This window comes from Lathamus discolor, chromosome 3 (genome assembly GCF_037157495.1).
Source record: "Lathamus discolor isolate bLatDis1 chromosome 3, bLatDis1.hap1, whole genome shotgun sequence".
In the NCBI taxonomy this organism is placed as follows: domain Eukaryota; kingdom Metazoa; phylum Chordata; class Aves; order Psittaciformes; family Psittacidae; genus Lathamus; species Lathamus discolor.
Genome location: NC_088886.1, coordinates 137,347,470 through 137,371,561, shown reverse-complemented (window position 1 = coordinate 137,371,561; position 24,092 = coordinate 137,347,470). Strand labels below are relative to the sequence as shown.

The 24,092-nt window shown below is 41.4% G+C and overlaps 1 protein-coding gene and 1 long non-coding RNA gene across 8 annotated transcripts in view; both read left to right on the top strand.

Annotated features, from left to right (window-relative positions):
* Nucleotides 1–3,303: 3,303 nt before the first annotated feature.
* BTRC (beta-transducin repeat containing E3 ubiquitin protein ligase) overlaps nt 3,304–24,092 on the top strand; it is a 123,304-nt gene continuing 102,515 nt past the window's right edge. For 4 of the 7 annotated variants that reach the window (XM_065672105.1, XM_065672110.1, XM_065672108.1 and 1 more), the window contains exons 1-2: nt 3,304–3,363; nt 21,384–21,452. In XM_065672105.1, the coding sequence (XP_065528177.1) occupies nt 3,316–3,363; nt 21,384–21,452 (117 nt within the window). In that variant the 5' untranslated portion in view covers nt 3,304–3,315. Of the gene's footprint in view, nt 3,364–20,672; nt 20,697–21,383; nt 21,453–24,092 lie in introns of those variants that run through there. The other 3 variants (XM_065672111.1, XM_065672107.1, XM_065672106.1) reach the window with 2 other exon arrangements.
* Nucleotides 3,803–11,677, top strand: LOC136010631 (uncharacterized). The gene is made up of 2 exons (XR_010610943.1): nt 3,803–3,890; nt 11,381–11,677. It is a non-coding gene; the product is annotated as an uncharacterized LOC136010631 (long non-coding RNA).

Here is a 24,092-nt window from a genome sequence, read left to right as displayed (position 1 = left end):
CTGCACTGATTAAAGCTCCCTAACGTTTCATGGCCAAATCTTGCTGCTTCCACCAAGGGTCACTGGGACAAGAAGTGAAACCCTTCTGGAGTGCAGGGAGAGGTATGGCTGTACCTGCTGCAGATAGCTTAAACCAGTTACTGACCCAATCAGCTTCACTTAAAGCAAAGCACCAGCTGTTCCTTACCCAATTAATGATTGCCACAGCAAATTAACATGGCGTTACACCAGGCGTGGATGTGGTCCGCAGAGTCCAGAATGCACAGAGCAATATGCTAGTGCAAAAATAATCACAGTAATATCTTTACCGTTAGGTAGCATCCTTCATTTGGAAGGGTGGTGAGCTCCCTGTGCGCTATATGGCTTGTTTCATGCAGCATGCAACATGCTCTGCAGTAAGGGTGTGGAGGGAAGGAAAGGTGGTTTATGAGGGCTGTTGCAAGGAGAAAGTAAAGGGGAGCCGGTCAGGGGCAGCTTTACTGTGGCACAGGCAGCACTGACCACATGTCTGGCTCCTGATTCCTGAAATCCAAACAAATCATTATTTAATTGCTTGTAAATCTGTTGAATCTAAAGAGTGATATCTCTTTGCCTTATACACTGCAGACATCTCCAGTGCCTCTCATCCTGCTGTATGATGTGACACTGATGACAGAGCTGTATCAGGGATCTGGTGGTGTCACAGCTTGGTGTGCTGTCCATTCTCCTCCTCTGGGCCACAGCAAGCTGGTGGGTGGAGACAGCATCCAATGGTGGGAAGTGGACACAAGGCTGGGCTGCAGATGCAGGAATCCAGGTGAGGCTGACACGGCAAGACATCATCCCCATGCTTAGCTCTGCTGGGACAAGCCTTGTCTCTCCGAGTCCTTCCTTAGTCTCTTTGCTGTCCTAGAGAATCTTGCCCTGTCCCTTTGCAGTTGTCCTGTATTGTGGGATCCTGGTGGCAGTATAGCAGAGTAATTGAGCCACTCTATTCTCCCACCAAGGTTAAGCCCAACACCTAAACACTCATTAGTTTTGGCTCCACTTCATTCATGCTTTTTCCGATCCAGAGACATTAATCCCCTATAAGTTACAGTCCAGACAGATCAATCAGCCTGGAGGGCTTTGGGGCAGTGGTGTCTAGTGCTGAAGCATTACATTTTTCAATTTTCCTACAATTAGGCCAGCATCAGATATTATTGACAAATAAACCATGCAATCAAAGCCTTGAGCCCGTCATGCTGCTATGAAGAGGATCCATTACATCCCAGCCAACTGCAGGGTGCCTGCAGGGAGGAGACGCAGGAGAGCCCTGCCTCAAGTGCCGGCAGCCCCCGGTTGCCTGCAGTACTGTTACAGGAGCCATCTCTTTGTAATTATAGGACTCCCCCATTATAATTACTGTTATTTATGTAATTGTGGCGAGTGTTTTCAGTACTGTCAGCAGTCTGGAAAATGCCCAGCCCCATTATAGCAAGCATTTCAGGTGTTTCACTGCTAAGAGTCTGGGCTTAAAGTATGATGACCAAGAGCGTGGCTGGGCCAGTCCAAGAATAGCAGCCCATGTCCTGGTGACCTGAAAGCTTTCTTTGGAAGACTTCTATGCCTTGGGATTGTAAAGGGAGGACATAAGGTTATTCCTGCCGCCTCCTCTCAAGCCACTCTTCTGGGAGTGTAGCTCGTCCCAGCATCACACCCTGCATGGGCTGACATTCCCTGTCACCTCTGCTGGGTCATTGGCTGGAGGACACACTCCTGGTACTGAGTCATGAGACACCATCTAGGTCATATGTCCCTGCAAGGAATCCAGTAATGGGCATATTCTCTGCATTGTTGTCCCTCTGATTATCTTGTTCAAGAATGTGGAGACGATGGGGTGTCTACAGAAAATAAGGGAAGGGGCTGGTGCACAGGAGATGCTGGTTTCATACCTGCAACTCGGAGCTTTGCTTTATAGGTCAAACACAGAACAAAAACAATGGGTTTAAGCTGTATGTTGGCGAGCAATTACTGATGTTTGTGATTGGCTCCTTTTCTCCTGAACAGGAAGAAATCCAAGGTATGTTGCTCAAGATGCCGAGTCAAACATATAAATGTGGCAAGGAAAAGCTGTGTTTTACTGATGACAAACTGCATAGCGATCAGCGTCCTGTTTGCTATAGAGAAAGGAAAAACTTCTTGGTGTCTTACAATTAGTACTAAAGACACTGGAGGTAATTTCCGTCTGCTGCTCCATGCGAGGTGGCCTCAGCTTTTGGGCACGTTGTGAAAAATGTCGTAAAACTGGAAAGAGATTAGACAAATTTAACAAACCCAAGAGGATTAGATGGCTGCCAAAGAGCGAGCTGGTCTTGTGTGGTGTGTAACACAGAAGATAAAAGGACAGAGGGGGGATATGTAAATACCCTCTGGTCTATATGCAGCTGCTGTTAAAGGGATGCTGATCAATTCTTTTGCTTGCTGCTTGGTACAGCAAAGAGAGCTTGGCCCAATTTTTAGCAGAAATTGATTTAGAAACATTATTAGAAAAGAAGGAGAAAAAAGCTAAGTTTAAGGGCACTGAGGCACCATGGGAGGCTGTTTACAAGGAACGTTCTTTACAGGATGGATGTGAACAAACACCCCTCGAGGATGATGTAGGTCTACTTGATCTGTTCCAGTGAAGTTTCCCACTTTCATATCCCACGACAAGGTGCAGTTTGGTCCACAGTTCTCTCTGGATGGAAGTCCCCAGGTATTTTTGGTCCTTGTTCAGTGCACAGGATTAGTTTTAGATGTTCTACCAGTAACAATTGACTTCAAAATCGGCTGCGCACAACCATGAAGGGTAACGGGGGCAGAACCAGGGAGCAGCCCAGCCCTGAGCCGTGGGTGAGGCCCTGCATGGGGAGCCTGCTGCCCTGGCACCCCGCCATTAGCCACAAATGAAGGGCTGATGCGGACCGGGGGGTCCGGGTGGAAATGTCCCACATGGTCGTCGCAGAAAGGGGCTTCTCTCCCTTTCTGCCTTCCAGCCCCAGCCCTCCGGTTACACCACCACAGCCCCAAGATACTACAACTCCCGTCGGCCCCCTCTCCCTCTGCGGCGCATGCGCCAGCTGGCTCCCGGCGTGCCTCCTCCCCAAGGCCTTCCGGGCTTTGTAGTCCGGTCCTCCAGGACTGGCCCCGACCGTTAATTCTGTCGGGGACTCCATTTCCCGTGGGCCTGCGGGCGGCGCATGCGCCGTGCGGGCAGCGGGCCGAGGTGGAAGGGGGGACGCGGGGCAGCGCAGGTTCCTGTCTGCGTTGGCTGCGGCCTGGCACTGAGAGGAGGGGCGGCCCCGGCGTAGGACTATGGACCCGGCCGAGGCCGTGCTGCAGGAGAAAGCCCTCAAGTTCATGGTGAGGGCCTGCGGCGTTTGATGGCGGTGGGCACCTGCGTGTGTGGGGAGGGGCGAGAGATGTGGGGAGAGGTAGAGGGGGGCTATGGGGACGGGTCCCCTGGGGGAGGCCGGGCTTGTGAGGTGCGCTGGGCCGGGGGAGGCCCCAGGGGAGCAGTGGGGTGCGGGGAGGGGGCTGAGTGCCGGGAGCGGGTTCCCAAATCCGTAGCAAAGTATTGTTGTGGTGCAGGGGGGGTCGGGGCTGCGGGTGGCACCTGGGAGCGGGAGAAGTTAAAGTGGAGAGAGGCAGGAACTGGCAGAGGGGCCCGCAGGCTCCGGGAGGGGTCGCGCATGTAATTGTTGGGGTTTTATCTTTATAAATGCACCTTAGACTATCCTTCTGTACTGCACACCATCTCTCTGCGATTTTATGTTGTTTTTCCTTCCATTTTGCCATGAGATCTGTAAATACTGGTGCTTAAATCCTTCACCTGCTGGTGCAGCAGCATATCATTGATAGTGAACGTGAAGAGCGCTTACATTCTTTAGGTCGGTGAGTTGGCCTTTGCCATGGAAAACAGCCTTGGGGGTACTTGCATCCAAGATGCTCTTCAAGTGTGGCTGATTTGAGGCGTGATGCACTTAAACCGTAGTTTCATCCTCTCTTCATTTGTTGATATTTCTAACTGTTTTAGCTAGAAACATAATATTTAGAAATGAAAACAATTGCCAGCTGAATTGATTATAAATTTTGGGTGCCCAAAACCTTTCTTTTCCTAAGGATATAATTTAAATGACTGGCAACACTTCCTAAAAGTTTGGTTTAGGGTTAGTGCTTCCAGTGGTACAGAATTAAATCAAAGATCATTAAGAAGAAACAATTCTATTAAGCCTTCAGAACAGGTGGCCAAAATAAAACTGAGGAAGCAGTAGTTACAAATTGTAATTTTTAATTGAGCTTCAAAACGCTCGTTTGGTTTCTGGTTTTTAATCTTGTAGAGCTTGTTTCTCTTGAGACTTTTTGACCCTTTTCCTGGTAGTCTCCAAGTTCGTCAGATTTATAGAGCCTCAGCTCAGTGAAATGGGAAAATGCTATGGATACCTAAATGGGCAAGGTAGCAATTAGTAATAATAAACTACTCTCTTTGGGGTGTGATTGGCCAAAGGAGTGTCCCAGATCTTGCACTTACGTTTGGCCAAGCTTGGTAATTACAGCCTGCCTCTAGATAGTGAGTTTCATGTCCTGAAAAGTTTCTGCTGAGATGTTTTACTTTCCTGACAAACACCGTTGTGAACATCACTGCACTGATTTCTCATATGCTGCTTTTTTCACCACCTGTGATAAGATTCCCATCCAAGGGTTTAGTCCAGGCCTTTGAGCTCTTCTGTGAGATTGGGCTGAGGACCTGAGGGAATCCCTGTCCATCTTACAGCTGGCTGTGTTCTACTCCAGCAATATAGCTCTCTGACATTAGGAAGAGATGTGAGTGTGAGAGCGAGCTGCTCTTACAGGAGATGCATCTGTTGAGAGTACCAGATAAAGGGAGGAATTATCAAGATTAGGCTGCGCTAAGAGCTAAAAGCTAAACCAAGTCCCTCAATGTTTTATTAAAAAGTGTCTTGTATGCAAAACGCTTGTAAAAAGCTCAGTGAAAGGTGCGGCTTTCCTCTCTCCACTCTGGATATTTTGGGGGTATTTTTTGCTAACAGGTTGAGGGGAGAGTGAGAAACACATCTCAAGCTTTTTCTTTAGTGCATGCCTGTCTAGAACATGACTCTTGCTTTAGTTATGCTGATAAAGTGTTAGTCAGACTTGGTGGGGTCTTCTGGTGTCCTTGAAGGTGTGGCACAAGCAAACCTGATACGTGAGGTATTAGTTGAAAGTGTCAGCTTGGCCCTCCTAGGAAGCACCTTGTTGTTTCTGCTTGTTAGCACTAAGAAAATGCTTAGTTACTGCAGTAGTGCCATTGGTGCAATTTTCTACATAGAGGTAGTAGATCAGCTTGTGCATCCTCTCAACTAATGCTGAATCATTCACAGTGTATTATCTTGTTCATGCAAGTGTGCGATACGCTTCATGTACATCTTCCTTATCAGGTGGCTCACGTATGATTGAAGTGGGCTTTGCTATTAATTACTGATTTTCCCCTGAGAGTTTCCAAAGTGCCATTGGAGGTAAATATACAAATAACCCTTGGAGGTGTGAGCCCTGTCATGTGTCCAGCTTTTGATAGTTTTCTTTTTGATATGGATTCGTGGTAGTATTTCTGTGCATCTTTAGAACATCATACTTTTGTCCACTTAAAAAAATGTCAGTATCTAATTTTTGGCCTTGCCTTTAAGCATTGACTTGTGACTCTCTTGAGTCATGAGGTATTGGGCAAGACAGACCTGCTGATTTGACTTTTATTTTGCTGTCTAACTCTAATAGAAAAATGTCATGTGTAGACTTCACCGAACACTAATATTATGAATTAAGTTATCTTGCTTTAAAGTATCTGTACTTGATGCTTTGAAGGACAAACTAGACTGCTTTGTTTTGCGTTTTTTTCCGTGTGCTCATGTCTATGCCACTTCTTGATAGCAGTAAAAGAAGGCCACCTTCTTACTTGCTGGCATTGACTTGATTACTCACCAGTGAAACAATATTACGTTTAGCTAATATCTGCTACCATTTTCCTAGTTATCTGTGATAACTATACATATACAATATGTATAATCTAATACTTTCATGTTTAAGTAATTCATTTAACTTCATTTGCCTACTCAATTTACTTCTGCATTTTAAGAAGGCCAGATTTATTTCTGATATGAAATTGCTGTGTATTAGCATTATGCAATACTAAGCAACTGCTCACCAGGGAAGGCTGTTTTTGCTGGTGAGTGAGTGTTTTCTGTCATGTATGATATATTTAATCTCTCAAAATTTTGTTGTGGTTTTGTTTTTTGTTTTGTTTTTTTTTGTTTTGTTTTTTTTTAATGAAAGACAGTTCATAAATCTAAAACATGAACTTGCAACTTATGTAGTCCTGCAGCTGCCAGTACACCAAGGATTTTAACAGAGTGGATTCTGTCTCAGTTCACCTCAGCTCCTTTTCATGTTTCCACAATGCTACAGATATAAAACTACAGTCTTCATAAAGTACAGTGTTTAAGAGACTGATGCACAAACTAAAAGGAGAAATGAATGTGCCCATTAGCTTAAAAAAACCCACCACAGATCCCCCTCCCAAACCCCTTTGGCTTACAGAGCTCTGGTTTTATGCCTTGAAGAATATGGGATTTCTGTTGTCATAACCATTTACAAAACTACCAGAAATGAGGTGCTCAATAAGTAACTTTCATATTTGAATAAAGTGTTTGTGAAACTGTACATGCAGTATTTAAAGTATGAGTACAATAGGCTCAACTGAGACTTTGATTAAATATCATATAAAGTAAACTACATATGCCTGCATAGAATAGTAGATATTTTTTTCAAAGTAGCTTCAAATGGTTCTGTTAAGTATACGAATGTTCTGATGATTATCTTTTTAATTAAAATGAGAAATCTTTGTTTAAAGTGGCATTCTTTTTTACGGCCTGTTACAGTCTCTGTAACAATCATTTCTTAAGTCTGAACGTTTTTAATTCCAGGAATCCATTTATATAAAACTATGTTTAGACTTAATTAAGGAATGATTCTTACAAAGCTTGTAAATAGCCAGGAAAAAAGGGACAGAAAATAAAACTGACATTCACACTTAACAGAATGATTGTTACAAGGTATGTAATATGCTATAAAAATACAATAAAGCCCTTTTATAAGAGTTCATATTTTTTGTTCCTCATTTTGAAAGGTATTTAAGAAAAATATCAAAGCTCTATGAAGCAACATCTGTTTTCCTGAATGGACTAGTGACAACTTCCGTTCTGGTTAATTAGCAGTGCTTGGAGCTGTACCTGACCTGTTTGGGATCCCCTCTAAGATGGTTTGGGATACAATAGCATGATATTTAATGAAGTTTCACTTTCTCTTTTTTTCTGAATGAATCAAGTTGCAGAACTTCATTTAATTTCCTGGCTTGTGAACAGGAAGATACTGGCACTAGTGCTTTTCGTGAGTGTCTTTCTTCCATTTCATCCCCAAATTGTTGTTTTCCCTTTTTTTTCTTTTGTTTTCTGGGTGACATGATTCTAGGATGTCCCGATGGCCTTCCAGTTTCACAGCAGAACCAAAATCTTTTGGCTGTATTTTAAAATATGTCTGTGGGTGTGTGTTTTGTTTTGATGATGGTTTTTCATGGGGTGTTTTTTTATTATTTATTTTTTTGCTAGTAAAACAATCCCCTGAAGTTCCTTAATTTTTACATTCTCCTTTCTGTAGAAGCTTCCACGTAACTGGCAAGTAATATATTAAGGAATAGTCAGCATAAGGAGGCTGAAGGGTGACAGACTTGGAATCTCTTTTTTTCCCCTTCTGTCTTATGTGTGTATGTGTGTATATGGAACAGATGGACAAAGGTTTATACATTAAAGCGATTCTGTTTGCACTGAACCTGTATGTAGGACTCATATTTTAAGACCTAGGGCTTGTTAGGTATTGTTTTTAAAGTCTGCTTTGAGAACCTTGTAGTCTTCTTAATAACATATTTGTGTTGTAGTCATTGTGGCAGATAATCCTGGATATCCAACCAAGGGTGGCATAAAAGCAATGAAGATAATTCTGTAAACCAGTTAATAGGAGAGAGTTGCCTCTTAAATGGAGGATTGAAAATCCTGCTTGAATATTAAACATATGCTTAATAATTTTTTTCCAATAGAACTGAAATGACATCTTCTTAGTTTGAGGATTTGTTGGGACTAGTACATTGTAAAGGAAATGTGTTGTTTTCTTCTACCCCAAACTTTGTGCCGTAGATTTTTCTGCTCTTGCAGGCCTCTGGTACTTCAGTAACTTCACCTTCACTTCTTTGGTAATGTTTCATTTCAGCCACTTTGCTCTATTAAATGTATGCAATTAGAAAAGCAAATGGCAAATTTGCTGTTGCATCATTGAAGCATTTAGTTTCATAGACTTAAAAAGCAGAATTTGTTGCTCTGTGCTCTTTGCACTGCAATATATACTATAAACATCAGAGAGAATAGGCTGACCTTAATATTTGCTTCCCAGACTAAATCGCCGCCTTGCAGCAGTTATTTCCCACTGAATAAAAAGTTTAATTTCACGCCCTGATTAGTGCTGGTATGTGCAGGTGGATATTTATTTTATGCAGCTAAACTAATCTGCCTTGGCAAATTATTTGCCAGTCAGCAGAGCTATAATTCCTCATGAGTATTTGGTACTAAATTATCATTCTCATTAGTAAAGATAAAGCAGGCTGTTCTAACCACAAAGTTTGGTTAAGCAAAGGGTTTCCTCAATAATCATAGAATAGTTAGGGTTGGAAAGGACCTTAAGATCAGCAAGTTCCAACCCCCCTGACATGTGCGGGGACACCTCACACTAAACCATCCCACACAAGGCTCTGTCCAACCTGGCCTTGAACACCACCAGGGATAGAGCATTCACAACCTCCCTGGGCAACCGATTCCAGTGCCTCACCACCCTCACAGTAAAGAACTTCCTCCTTATATCCAATCTAAATTTTCCCTGTTTAAGTTTTAACCTGCTACCCCTTGCCCTGTCACAACAGTCTCTCATTAATAGTCCATCCCCAGCATCCCTATAGCCCCCCTTCAGATACTGGAAGGCTGCTCTGAGGCCTCCACGCAGCCTTCTCTTCTCCAGGCTGAACAGCCCCAACTTCCTCAGCCTGTCTTCATATGGGAGGTGCTCCAGTCCCCTGATCATCCTCATGGTCCTCCTCTGGACTTGTTCCAGCAGTTCCATGTCCTTTTTATGTTGAGGACACCAGAACTGCACACAATGCTCCAGGTGAGGTCTCACGAGAGCAGAGTAGAGGGGCAGGATCACCTCCTTCAACCTACTGGTCACGCTCCTTTTGTTGCAGCCCAGGATACGGTTGGCTTTCTGGGCTGCAAGCGCATGCTGCCGGCTCATGTGCATTTTCTCATCAGCCAACACCCCCAAGTCCTTCTCCACAGGGCTGCTCTGAATCTCATCTTTGCCCAACCTGTAGCTGTGCCTGGGATTGCTCCAACCCAGGTGTAGGACCTTGCACTTGTCATGGTTGAACTTCATAAGGTTGGCATCAGCCCACCTCACAAGCGTGTCAGGGTCCCTCTGGATGGCATCCCTTCCCTCCAGCATATCAACCGGTCCAAACAGCTTGGTGTTATTGGCAAACTTGCTGAGGGCGCATTCAATCCCACTGTCCATGTCAAGGATGAAGATGTTGAACAAGACCGGTCCTAACACTGATCCCTGAGGGACACCACTCGTTACTGTCCTCCAACTGGACATGGAGCCTTTGACCACAACCCTTTGCATGCGGCCATCCATCCAGTTCTTTATCCACTGACTGGTCCACCTATCAAATGATGTCTCTCCAGTTTAGGGAGGAGGATGTGGTGTGGGACAGTGTCAAACGCTTTGCACAAGTCCAGACAGATGACATCAACTGCTCTACCCCTGTCCATCAGTTCTGTAGCCCCATCATAGAAGGCCACCAAACTGATCAGGCAGGATTTCCCTTTAGTGAAGCCATGCTGGCTGTCACCAAGCACCTTGTTGTTTTTCATGTGCCTTAGCATGCCTTCCGGGAGAATGTGCTCCAAGATTTTGGCAGGCGCAGAGGTGAGACTGACTGGTCTATGATTCCCCAGGTCTTCCATTTTCCCCTTCTTGAAAATGGGGGTTATATTTCCCTTTTTCCAGTCGTCGGGAACTTCACCTGACTGCCATGATTTTTCAAATATGATGGACAAATCATTGGAAGATACAAGATATACACAGTAGCCACAATGTTTTCAACATCCTATAGTGGTGTGTAATGTGGAAGGAGGTAATGAAGGTTTCAGAGGAGGAAAGCAGGGTTACTCTGTGGTTATGTATTATCTCCAGAGGTAAGATAGGAATGTGCAGTGTTTGGAGATCACCTCTTTAAGAGGTGCTTAATGAAGGAAAAATGAAATGGTGAGTACTCTTTGGAGTATTTCAGTAGCCAACGAGGCTCTGATCTCTGGGCCATAAATGAGATGAAAATATGAAGTTACATTGTTTTCTTGTTTATTTTCAGTGTTAGTAGCTACTGAGGTAGACGAAATAATGACTTGAGTCTAGGAGTTAGGTGGCAGAGGAAACTTCATGCTCTAGTCTCATTTAAAATTCACTTCACGCTCTGAAAACATTTAAAGTAGGGATCAGAAGGTATTTCCTGACATACAAACGTTGACTGGTTATGCTTGTCAAATGAATGGTGTTCATCCACTGTTTTGTTTTCTTTGGGTTTTACTGTGCTGATAGTTCATATCCTAAAACTTGCTAATGAAAAGTACTTACTTTCTACTACAAGGAGAGTCATACCTGGGAATTATGTATTTTAATTGAAAATTGAGTAAAAGGATTCCACTGACACTCATCTGTATAGATGAATTTCTTATCACATTAATTTTCTCAGTGATTGCTGCAGTACTTAGGGTGTAAGTGATCAATCACGTGTAAGACCAGCATAACCAGCAAACTTGATTTTGTTATATGAAAATTTTCATGCTAAATTCAACAATGCAGATGGAATGAGTTGTTTTCTCACTTCCTTGTCTGCTTACATTATCTGATCTCTAACCTCCATTTGTGCTGCTGAGATCTGTGTAATATTTAAGCATTCTCAGGAGCAGACTTAACTAGTGTTTCTAATAGTCAGTATATTCTTCAGTCTTCCTCATTTTCCACATTCTACAATTCAGGAGATGCCCAACAAAGCGTATTATTTATATATGTGAAGTGATTTTGCACAGAAGGGTCGAATGCAGTGTGTGTTTAGCTGTGGAAACTGAAAATGAGTTGTAGCATTGCAGAGTCCAGTGGCTGCAGCTAAGTAGTAAGTGCTTAAAATACAATTAATAAGCAATCAAACATGAAGTTGTTTTCTTGACAGGATGCTGAGTAGTGCTGAGAAAAACTTCGTGATCCCCCAGAAACTGTGGAAAATAAACATCCTGGGAGTTGCATTAAATATGTCCTGCTGGTTAAACAACAGTGCTTTCTGATGGCTCTTGATCTGTGGTCTTGAGGAGCTCTGGTGTTGGACAAATACTACCCCTGCTTTGCAGAAAGAGAAAGCTGAAGCTCAGAAATTTGCCTGGGGTCATGGACTGGAGGAATTTGTGTAGGGTCATATGTTACACTGATGATAAAAGGCAGAATAAAAAGATACCAGTTCTTCTAATAGCTAGCCTTGTGCCTCTGACCATGTTTTGCTTAATTTTACAATTGGCTAGCCACCTGTTAAGATAACACATTTTATCATTAAACAAAATTAATTTAAAAAATGGCTTGAAACTGTCTGATTTTAATGGGATCTGAATATTCTTAGTTTTAATCTGCCTCATGAGGCTTGTCTTTCTTCTGGGAAGTACATTGTTACATCATTAAAATATCATCCCCTACTGAGAGAGAAATCGGTCCCATTCACCAAATGGCAATGCTGAAACAATGACAAGTATTTCTAAAAACTGCATTAAAATTCATTTTTTTTTCTTTCATCTGCAAGTTCTGTGGTTCCATTAACCAATGGGTGCTCAGCCTGCTTGCAGCTGCATGTGCACAACCAAATTTGTTAGCTGTGATGGCAGAAGGTTTGCGAAGCAGCAATGAAGACTTTTAGTTTTAAATGATTTCACTTTTCCACAGTGATTTTGTGTGGAAACAAACGATTGATCACAATTTTTCGCTCTCTGGCTGCTTCTAGTTCTCCTCTGTACTAGGAACTGAGAAACATCCAATTTAATTTTCCCTCCCCCCTACTGTTGAAACAGGGTCTGTGCATTCATCTCAATGAGAGCAGCAGGATGGAGAGAATGAGGAAGAATAGGAAAGCTCAGCAAGGGATCTTTCCCGTTGTCTTGAGGGAAGGCCAGAAGTGTTTACAGACTGTGAGCAGGAGCCATGCAACCTCTTGGCAAAATCCACTGGTGTAACCAGTTTGGACTAACAGAAGCAAAGAGACTTAGTGCTGGTTTAATTTCCTTCATCCCGTGGTAAGAAGGAAAATGTTGCGGGGATATGCTGGGAAGGAATGAAGAACTTAAGTGCGGTTGTATATTAGCAAGACAGTAATGAGTGTACTTCTAACTGTAGTTTAGATGCCCCATCTTTTTCAGAACCACCTTTTTCGGGAGCAAAAGACATTTGAAGAAGATTGTAGAAAGGGACTTTGGGTAATAGCAACCAGTGCAGAGCTCTGGTGTGTTTTTTCCATCAGCTGGCTTTGTGCCTACATGTGGATTCTTTTGGTTTGTTCACAGGAGTCTTCTCTCTTGATGCTTCCAGCTAAGGACGTAGTTATTCTTGAAGCTTTTTCCAAATATAGGAGGATGGATTAAATACTTGGGAGGAAGGTGACGGCTGTCTTTGCTTGAATACAAAGCAGGGCTGGACTGTATTCTGACTAGAAAAGAAAATGTTTCCAGGCTTGCCCATAAAGCAACCAAAAGAGACTTTAATATTTTCAGGGGAAAAATGGTCTACCGTGGAAGTCTGTCATACAGTATAGTCACTGTCCCTCTCTACACACATCATTTGTAATTTATTGTGAGACCGATGCAGAATGGAGCAGTGTTTATGTGGGAGTTGCTTTTAGTTTATGGATAGTTGGCCTTGAATTCTGTCTATTAGGAAGATGCTGGCGATTCTCCAGAGGGGTTGTTCATTGGGTCTACTTAGTGCCCTTCCTTCCTCATGTGCCAAAACTCTCAGCGGGATTGGGAAACGCAGCCAGCTATCATTCATCTCCTGCAAATTAGAACAATGAGAAGTGGGTGTAGTCTCAAGAAACTATGGATCAATCTTGTTTTAGAAGATGGGTCTTGGAAGTATCTCAGCAGTTTTCTGAAGAAATCCAAGCAACATTAACACTCTTTTCAAATATGACAGAAGGTGTTTTCTGTTGCTGAAAGGTTCCAAAGAACAAAAATGTATATGCCTTGTTAATTTTCTTTATGTAACTTTTTTCCTTTGTTTTGTTCTTTTGACTGGGATGACCGCAGTGAAGCATGTAGCTCTTGTACTTAGTCACAACTATTGTTTATTAGCAAGCATAAGTGTCCTGTGAGTTTTTTCCTGACAGGAAGATATTCCTATATATCCTATCTCACTGACATTGAAATAAGACCTTATGCAGAGGCATAAACCAGTACAGAGCCCGTCAGTGAGAGGAAACGTCTCTGCATGGATTTGGAGCATGGGTTCAAGTCTGATGTTGGCAGACAATGTTCTCTCTAGTCCCTTTTGCAAGCTACTCAAAGGAGTTCTTGAGTGGAATTTTATTTGCTATGCCATTGTAGAGCTATTCCAAATTTGACTGCTTTGAAAGCTAGGATCCTCATTCTTGTTTCCCAATTTAACTACATTCATGGCTAATTCATTCTCATTTGTTCTTGTGCCAATGTGGTCCTTGAGCTTAAACAGCTCTCCCCTGTGTTCATCTGCATGTATTGTGAGGAGCAATCCTATTCTCCTCTCAGCTGGATCTGGTCAGGCTAAACCAGCATTTTTTAGTTTTATTTTCTTCCCGTAATAAGACATCTCCTGTAACTTCTGATCATTCTAGCAGAGCTTTCTAAACAGCTGCAGAATTTGATTGGTCTCCCAGAAGATTCTAGGAGGAGTTTTGTCGGTTCCTTGTACAAAAGCAGTAATCCCAATTTCTCTCTTCTGGGATTTTTTTCACTGTATACAATCTTTCTATAGTAGTGTTTGCCATCTTCATGGCTGCATCTTAGTAGCAAACCATCATTATGTAAAGAGTAACATATCCCAGGGCCTCTTCCTCTCTCTTCAGTTACTGAGTTCCTAGTTTATGTTAGAAATAATGTTACTTTTTAATATATGCGTATCTTGTGTTGGTGCTGTTACCCATATCTTCAAGGGGCTGTGTCCTATGTATTTATGATGTCTCTGAACTTCTGCCAATTTCATTATCACATTGGTAATTCTTGTTGGGTATTTTTTGCTATTAGAGTATTTTAACATTAATTTCAAGATTAATAATAGATTTCAACAAAGATCAATCTCTGTACAGCTTGCTAGATCCTTTTTGTACAGTGTCCTATGATCCTTTACCCTTTTTAGTTTCTTATCCTTCTTACAACTCTGGTATTAATCCTAATCCTCTCCATTTTAACTAGTAACTTCCTACATGGCATCTATCAAATAGTAACTACTTCTAATTTGTCTGGACTTCAGTGATCTTCTTAAAGAAGAAGACTGGGTTAGTCTAGCACTAATTCTAATTTGTTCTAAACCGGGAGTAGATTTACTTAAACGTCCCATGGTGACTGCTTGATTTTGGCAATAGTTACCAGTACTTGGTCTCAGTAGATTTCCTTTCTTGGGAGACAGGACATGCTGTTTGTCTGTTTGTGTTATGGTTTCGCCCTATTTTTTTTTTCCCTTGTAAGGATTGGGCTGGCCAGTCATTTCTGCAACATTTTGCATTTACTCTGGTTAGTCTTCTTACAGATACCTGTTCTGCATGGGGATGCTACCAGAGGCTGCCAGTTAAGTGTCTTCAGCTGCTTCTGTTGTCCCCACTTCATTCTTAGGACAGCAGGTTTCTTTGGTACTTCTAGTTTTATGGAGGGATTTCCTCTAGTTAAGCCAAGTAAAGGAATATTTGCATCTTGTGCCAGTTGCACGGAATTGAGAACTATCATAGAGCTGAACTCAGTAAAGTGCATTTAGATCAGGAAGAGATTTACTATGTCTTGGTAAGTACTTGAGGTAATTAGTTATGGAATCCAAGTTACTTATGATGGGTGAATAGGTCCCACGTTGTAATTGTATCACAGCGCTTTTTGAGGAAAATAACTTAGGATAGAATGGCCATTTGTACAGAAAGGAAGTTTTTTGGTTACTTTATTTACCAGAAAATGTTTGGCTTGAGTGCTGGAGTCAGCTCAGAAGATGAGAGCTCACTAGCTGAGCAGAAAATGTTGAGATTGAATGCGGGAGTCTGCTTCTGAAAGCATTTCCATTTTTTTCAGGAAAAAATAAACCAGTATCCGTCTTACAAATTTGTCTGCTTAATGTGTGAATTGCAGATTTCCTTTCAGGATGATTGGCACAGATTTGCAACCCATCCCTTCTGTATGCTTTTTTGTCTGCTCCCTAAAATTCAGCAGGAGATCAGGAAGAGGAAAGTTAGTGCTGAAGGTTCTTTTGCTGATTACAGAGATCATAATTTTCCAGACTTCTTAATTTTGTTCACCTTGGCTGAATTTTTTTTTCCTCAAGTACATAATTCTCCATTCCTGATGCTCTGAATCTCAGTGAAAAATTAGAGTCCAGGTGAGCTTTCGGACTTTTCTGTGTACTTACAAAAAAGAGACAAGATACTTAAAAGTCATCAGCTTCATTTTATTGATTTCTAGAAAATTTCCATCTTCTGTTGTATACATAATGCTTGCACTGTGAATGACAGTGTCCTTGTTGGATACTTACCTGGCACAAGTTTAGACAATAGTATGAGAAATGTAGCTTCTTTCTTCTTCGCCACAGATCTTGCAGTCTTGAAGAAGGCTGAATATAGGACTTGAATTTCAGACTTAAAATGTCAAAGTGGTTGTGAAATCAAGCATGCTTTTACTTATGGGTGCAAAGAGGATCTCTTTACGCTGCTATAGTAAGCTTGTTTGCAGAGCTTGCTGTTACTTTGAAGATTAACGGAGTGTTGTTACGGATCTCCTTTTGGTTTTGAATACTGTATCTTAGTATTCTTGTGAGCCCTTAAGAAGGTATCCAGGTGTTTCATGTTACGAAAGTAGTTTTCCTGGTACCTGCTGCTCTGGGGGGATCTAAAAACTTGTGTCTTTTTATCTGTCAAGGAGTATAAATAGGCATTCTCCAGTGGGAGCTGGTTTTGAGCAGATCTCAGTCAACATAGAATCATAGAATCATAGAATAGTTAGGGTTGGAAAGGACCTCAAGATCATCTAGTTCAGATTCACTAAAGAACTAGAGTAGCCATGTTCACCACATGCAGTGATTCACTGTTTGCAGGCAGTCAGAGCCTACTATTTGAGAGCACTGTGTCCTTCGGAAGGAGTTGGTATCAAACTGAGATCCGACAGTCAACAGGCTCAGTGCTTGTTCATTCCATCTACAAAATCTCACCAAGGGCACACTTAAAATATTGGCAGCTTAGGGTTTTAGAATTGGAGAGCTTGTGGGTTTTTCTCCTAATAATATGAGTTTGAAATCCTGTCTTTGGTTTTGTTGAATTATTAAGAGTCCGCAGATCTGAGACTTATTTTGAGTGTTGCTTTGGGCAGTGGAGTAAGGTATCTGTTTAGGCCATATATTCTATAGTAGGAATGCAATTTATTGCTGTAATGCATACAAACTCATTAACAAATTCTAGGCCACAGGGGATATTTTCCGTTGCAGTGGAAGTCATCTCAACTGGACAATCTTCAGTGCAACTGGCCATGCCCTCCCATGTCAGTGACTGACAGATCTAATTCTGCCTTTGTAGCCGAGAGCCTGTTAGTTAATGGAGTCGTGAATATTGTTACTCAGAGGCAACCTTCAGAGTATTAAAAGGCATTATTCCTGTTCTTCACTTGATGTTTATCAAACAAGGTGTTATAGCTAATGAATGCAGTGTTATCGTCAAATAAATACTGTGTGTAGATCATAACTTAAAAGGGCTGAACATACAAGTAGCTTCATTATTGCTGTGCAGTGACAGAGAGATGGGTTTAGCTTTCCTGTTTAAATCGTATGTGATGGAAACCCAGAGTGAATGTCCTCTCTGAGGGAAAAGGAAGGAAGCATTATGGGTTATATGATCGGATTCATAAGCTCCTTAGTACATATATATTTCATACGGCTCTCAACTTGGTTTTTCCCCCCCCCCGTTTTTTCTTACATGGAAGCTGCTGAAATGGTGAAGCAGCAGGACTGCCTTTCAAGTACCAGAGTAGGTTTCCTTTTATAATTATCATTCTTGTCGTATTTATCCTTTCTTATGGAAGTGAAGATGCAGATATTTAAGAACCCTTCTTGCACAAAAAAGCCCAATTTCCGCTCAGTACTTAATTAGCACTTGTTTATGACACGGCATCTGATTTGATTTTCAAAACAAATTGCACAGTAAAGAGGCTGATATTTAAACTGTATAGTAACCACAGCTCCAGCTGTGACTCAAATATTGTAAGCCTTCAGGGGTTGTGTTTAGGCTTAGAATATAGGAACTCAGGCCTGTAATTAAATGTCCTCTAAAAATCAGCCTTGGTAGGGAAGGGAAGGAGGGTACCACTGAATTTTAAATTACTGACTTGTTCTCAGAAATCGTTCTGTTGTTCTGGGCCTTGCTAGGAACTGCAGAAATCAAATGGATTAAAAATGGAAGAAGAGATTACTAAAGGAAAAAAGGCAGGGGTTGCAGAAAAAAAGATGAGCAAAGTAAGCTACTCTGGCTCATGGGTTTATAGACAATTGCAATGTATATAATTTTAATGTGTGGGTAATATATAAAGTATAAGTTCTGTGGCCATCAAAAAGGCTACAAAGAAAGTAGGCATTTTATACAGATTAAAATTGCATTTCAGAACTGTGAATAAGTTGCTGATGGTTGTGGAATAAGCCATCTGGGCTGATGGAAGGCTCATTTTTAAAACAAGTCCTCAGTAAGAAATGTGGATGTGTTGGAATAGGAAGGAGACAGGGTTATATTACAAATTAGTCACTCACCTAGGTACAGACTTGAAATAGTCACAAAATGGCAGGATAGAAATTAGCAGTTAGAATGCTTTCAGAGTTACTTTTTGAGAAAAGCAAACACTGTCATGACTATTGAAAAAGAGAGGAAAATTACCGGATAAGCCCGACCTCCAGTCATGGAAAATGCTGGAGCAGATGCTAAGAGAAAATACTATGCTTATAAATGATATTGAACCATGAGCATAAATGGTGTGTGCTCATGAAAGTACAAAAATGAGTAGATGTTGCTGGGCAATTAATTGTATTGCTGATAAAATTGCTTTGAATGGATCATAACTGTGGAGATTTTAGTGTTGATTGATAAAATACTACAGCTTTCAAACAAGGCAGTTGTCTGTGTCTGACATCTTTTACAGGCTGGAGGAAGAGGGGCAATATTTTGTTTATTAAATTGTCAAGCATATATCAGTTCCTCTTCTATCATTTTGAGGTTGTGTCTGCTGTCATTCAGATACTGAAATTCACACCATTTTAACCAGATGTACTCACTTAATTGCCTGTCTGTGCTGAAGAATGTATTCCTGGGGTCATTCACAGTGTGCCCAGGAGAACCACAGGAGTTCAGAATCTAGGAAATTGGCTGTAAAAGTTTAGCCAATGGTGAATCTCTGAGATTTTAATTAAATTACGCTTTTTTGTCAGTGCTTGTGTTTGATATGTATGGGGGCTCACTTGTGCAAATATCCCACTTTAACAGTGTAAGTAACAATATGTGGGTAGTGACGTACCACATGATAGTAAAATTTACTTCTATATGGCTTATTTTCTCTTAGGTGAGGGTAGATTTATCAAATGTAGAGGAGGCACTGAGAAGATTTTGCAAATATGGTGTTGAGGGATGTGATGAGTCTTAGCTTCTCCTATTTGTGTATTTATCTTGTCAGCGCTGAGAAATAAATTGAGTTTACAGTAGCTGCTGATCTGCTGAAAGTCCTGATTGCTTTTATTGCTAATACTCAGGCAACTTTATGTTAAATTCACAAAGTACTTGCATAGGTAAGAGTTGTCTAAATAGAAATACAGTGTTAAGTTTGATATTGGAGACAATCCTGCATGAGTGTAATCCTGTTGATGATAACAGATCTATTAATACACTTACATATTTGCAGCACCAGGGTCTCCAAAGTAAATGGTTTAAATCAGTGACTTAAATCAATTACTCAAACTACTCTGGACTGATGGGTTTTACAAATGTTAAGCAGCCTGTGGGTTCTAAGAGAAAGCTTGACAGTTATCCTTTAATTTGTAGGTTAGGTGCCAGAAACAGAAAGTAATGAAGCAATTTTTCACAATTTGTTGTACGAGCCTGGGCAGATACAAGGCTGGTATTCAGGTCTCTTTACTCCTGACACTGCGATTTCAAAAGGTTGTTCTTTCTGCTTGTTTATGAAGGCTTTTTTTTTTCCCCTGTCCTCCTCCTCCTTGATAGGTGCACTGTACTGTGCTGTGCTACTTTGGAAAAGCAACTGAAGCACTTGAGCCAGGAGTAAAATGTGGGGTTCTATAGTGTTCTTGCCAGATACGTAGCACTTCATATAGTTTCTTCCATTTTCAAAGCACGTAGAAATGTTAGCGGTTCCTCTCAGCAAACCTGTGAGGTGGGTTAAATGAGTGTTGTCCTCATTTTACAGTAGTAGAGAGACTAACCATCCATGAAGTTAGTGCTGAAGTAAGGATTAGGTCTCGGAGCACGATGCTTCTAGCTGTGTGAGAAGTCCCCTAAAACATAGTCTGTTAATGTGTTAAGCATTGCAAGTCCAAACTCAGCAGGTGAATGCAGTAACCAGATATACTTGACTTTAATTTATCAGCACAATGGTGGTTATTAAAATTCACGTTTAACTGAGATTACTGGCTAGGACACCAGGGCACAATCTTAGTACTGCTTGGAAAGATTTAGGAGGATTTAAATTCAAACTGGAGGGAAGCAAAAATAACTAATGTTCAAAGTATATTGTAAAATCCTGTATTTGTACTTCTCTCTAGAGGCAAAATTTTAGTCTGTTCTAGTCCTTAATTTTCAAATTCCAAGGCTGGACTACCTCCCCACAGTAGCTGTTATTAGTTAGTGGTGACTAACTAATTAGTCATTCAGTGGTGATACATTTTTCCTTTCCAACCAATCGTGGTGTTTAGTGTTACAAATCCAAGGCAGACAGAGTCTGTATGCATTAAATATTGTGCTGACCCAAGAACAAATGGGGGTAAACTCACCTTGAATAGAGCCGTTCTGAAAATGAGGAGTGGTGGGGGCACACATCTGTTTGGGGGGGAAGTACAGCAAATTAAGAAAGGGATTGTGAAATAGTTTCCAGGAGTTAAAAAAGATCTCTGGACTTGGTGTCTGCAGATGTCCTGGCTGGTCCTGTGGCTTAGATGTGATTTTCTAAGCATCTCCAAATTTTTTTGGGAACAGTTGAATCCAGTTGACTGTGAGAATATCTTTGACCTGCAAACAAATGTCATTTGTGAGTGGCAGTCTTTCATTTTTTTTGTTCCATGCTTTTTTCTAGCTGTAAGTTATGCTATGTATGTTACGTGCTTCCAGAGCATTTGGATGTCTTGCCTTTTCTTCAACGTGATAAAGCATGAAGACCGTAAATGGGGAGGAAATTATATTTGTCTATCAGTTTGAGGCATAATTTACGACTGTGTGTGAGTGTAGCTTCCTGTTACCCCAGTATTAAGGCTGCACCTCTGCAGGGATTTTCCTTAATCTTTTCATGTTGTCCAATGTCTGGTCTGCTCTGTGGAGGATGGTGACTGTGAAAACACTCTCATAGCTTGGCTACTGCTGTTTTGACACCATTTAGCTTTATGTAGTGGCAAAAGCATTAATGACCATTAGTCTTTGCTACTGCACCCACCACAGAGGCTGTGCTTATCCAAGTGCATTTGTGTGGAAATCTAAAAAATTCTTGTATATACAGAGTTTAAATGTAAAATGGTGGAAATCATAAAAATGGTGGTGGCTTTGTTAAGAAAATGTTCTTAAAGCTGCTGATATCAGAGGAGAAAACAAGAAGTAATCTGGGGACGAAACCTTCATACATGGCTTAAAAATCTGCATTGTTTAAAATGCTCCAGAATTTAGATTTAGGTTAGTTAGGTCCCAGTGTAAAAGGAGCTCTCTCTTTATGTCTATTCTCTCCTAGCCCCGAATACACATGCCAAAAGATGGATTCCAACTTATATCTTCTGGATACCAAGCATGGCTAAAGCAGGTTGGACTGTATTATTGTTATTCATCTCATGTGAGGGACCGTGTTGGACACCTGTGCTTGTCTCATTAGTGAAGTACATAAATGAGGGTGTAATGAAGTTATGGTGCCATGCTAGCTGATACCACTCATAGCCATCACTGTTCTGTGTTTATGCATGCTGTGTTTGTATGACATTTTCTCACCAGTCATATGAATGTGCACTACCTGTAAATAAAAAGTTCAAAATGCAGTCACCTGAAAATGGAAAGGGTCAGAGTCTGAAAACAAATCTGCAACAACAGCTTGAATTACAGAATTAAAATGGGCCTTCGTACACAAAGCTGTGTGGTGGTGGTGGTGCTGGTAATAATGGGGAGGCCACTGGGTTAAAACTCAAGAGAATTGCATCTAGTGTCTAATTCAGATCTGCCTGGGTGAAACAAGTATGGACACTTACTCACATCACATAACAATTGTGCAGTTTGACATAGTCTGACACTGTGGGGAGTCCCCGCTCAGAAGTGGCCTAGTGCTATATTACTCTGGCTATTATTAAAGGCCAGGCTTTAGATGTCTCAGCAGTCTGCCTCCAGCAATTGCTGTCAGCTTTTCACTTTTGTGAGTGAAAAATCCCCCTTCAGAAAAAAGAGCTTAATTTACAAATTGCCTGTACAAATCTCTTCTGTCGTGAAGATACATGTATGATGAATCCTGAGGCCTTGAGAATATGTGACTTAAAGTTGCTGTTTTTGTAGAAAGCCAGAATGATTGTGTTGTTATGGCAACAAAACCTGGAAGTATGAAAACAGCACAGATAAGCTGCATTCTGTTGTCGTGGCAACTGGAGTTGTGAAATGACGAAACATGATGGTGAAGGCATCTGTGCTACCAAGAGCCCAACAGAAACAAAGAGCCAACTTGCTTGAGTAGGGTGGGAGAGAATGAAAAACTGCAGCAGCAAAACTCCTTAAAACATGAGAGTTTCATTGCAGGTGCTAACAGGATGCCTTTGATCGTCTCCAGTTGTGTCTCACTATCTTATACGTAGTAAGTAGTAACTTGTTTGTGCAAGTTGCTTGCTGTTGTCAACTTACATTAACTTGGGTGGAACTGGGAAGAGAGTGAATACCTATTCGATGTTAGGCATTGGGTCCTGTGTTATGTCTGCAAACAATTTCTTTGGGTGAGTGATGTGTTGCAAAGGTGAAGCATGCTTTGGAGCTTCTCTCTGAGAGACCATTTCCCTCTCGTTCCGAGTCCACGCTAGTGAGGGTCAGCTGGGATACTGAAGGGATGTTTTCTTGATTTAAACTTTGTTGAGCTGGAGGCAAGATGTCTCAAAGGGATCTCCACTCTGCAGTTATCGTTTCACAGAGCTCAAGTTTGTTGACCTGTGGGGCATGGCATCAGTTTCTGTTTCTTATGTGATAGGTTGGGAGAACAATAGGAAGAGCATTACGTGGCTGTTCTGTTATTACCAATGCTCCCATGCAGGTGGGATGTATGTTTTTTTTTGACTCTGAAAAATACTGGGGGGCGGGGGGGAGGACAGGCACACACTAAACCAAACCCAAAATGCTCATCAAGTCAGTGAATTTTCCAAGGAGACTTCCACATCAGGCAACCTCAAATAACGGAACTCATACTCATCTTTTTCCTTGTGGCTGCTTTACTTTTAATTTTTAGTTTTGGTTCTAAAGTCTTTAGCTTTAATCTTCTTACTCCTTGATCCAAGGAAAAGTTATAAACCTGAGCTTGTGTCATCAGCAAGTGCTGTCATGGAAATAGCTTTGCTAATCCAATTTCAGTGCTGTGATTTCACCACAGGAAGTAGATGAGTAAGGGGATTGATGCAAAGGGTGGAAACTTTTGATCAAGAGGGCTCTCCTGAGAAGCAGAGAAGTTACGGTTTTGTTTTTTTTTTTTTTTGATGTGAGGCTGATTTGCTGTGGGATATATACCAAAGGTCCTACCTGTAGGATTCTTTAAAACTGCATGTTGGAAAGAAAGACACTTTTGATGTATTTAAAGGCAGTAATCTACACATGCATCCTGATGTCTGTGCATCAGGTTTATCCTCCTGATGTCTGTGCTTTTAAATGGGACCCTAACATAATGATTTTTTTCCTCAGCATAGCTGAGTATTGATCTGCTGCTGCCTGACATACAGGGCATGAGAAGTATCCCAGTAACACATTGTATTAATGCGGGCTAAAAGCAGTTTGTATTACAGATGAGATGGAGTAAGATGGAGTTCTGCAAGACTGGATGCATACTATAAATATCCATAAACCTGCCAATTTTAGCTAAAAACAGTGCTGGCTGGATTTGTATATTTTCAGCCTACTTAAACTGGAGATAATCATTGAGCACTACCTGAGCATGGGTCGCCCACACTAATGCCATTACCAGGTTTTTATATTTAATGTTGCTGTGCTGCGGTGTGTTGTGTTCCTATGTGGGCTAGAGGAAATAGAATACCAATGGCCAGAAATACAAGTTGCTGTAAGAACAGCATTTTAAGTAACCTGCAAAGCTCTCGTTAATCCAGCTGCTTCCTGTGAGTTCATCTTTTACAAAAAGGCAAACACCTACAATTAATTTATTAAGCCTCGATCTTCATTTAAGCCTTTCTTTGAATGGCAGCATCGTGCTGCTAGC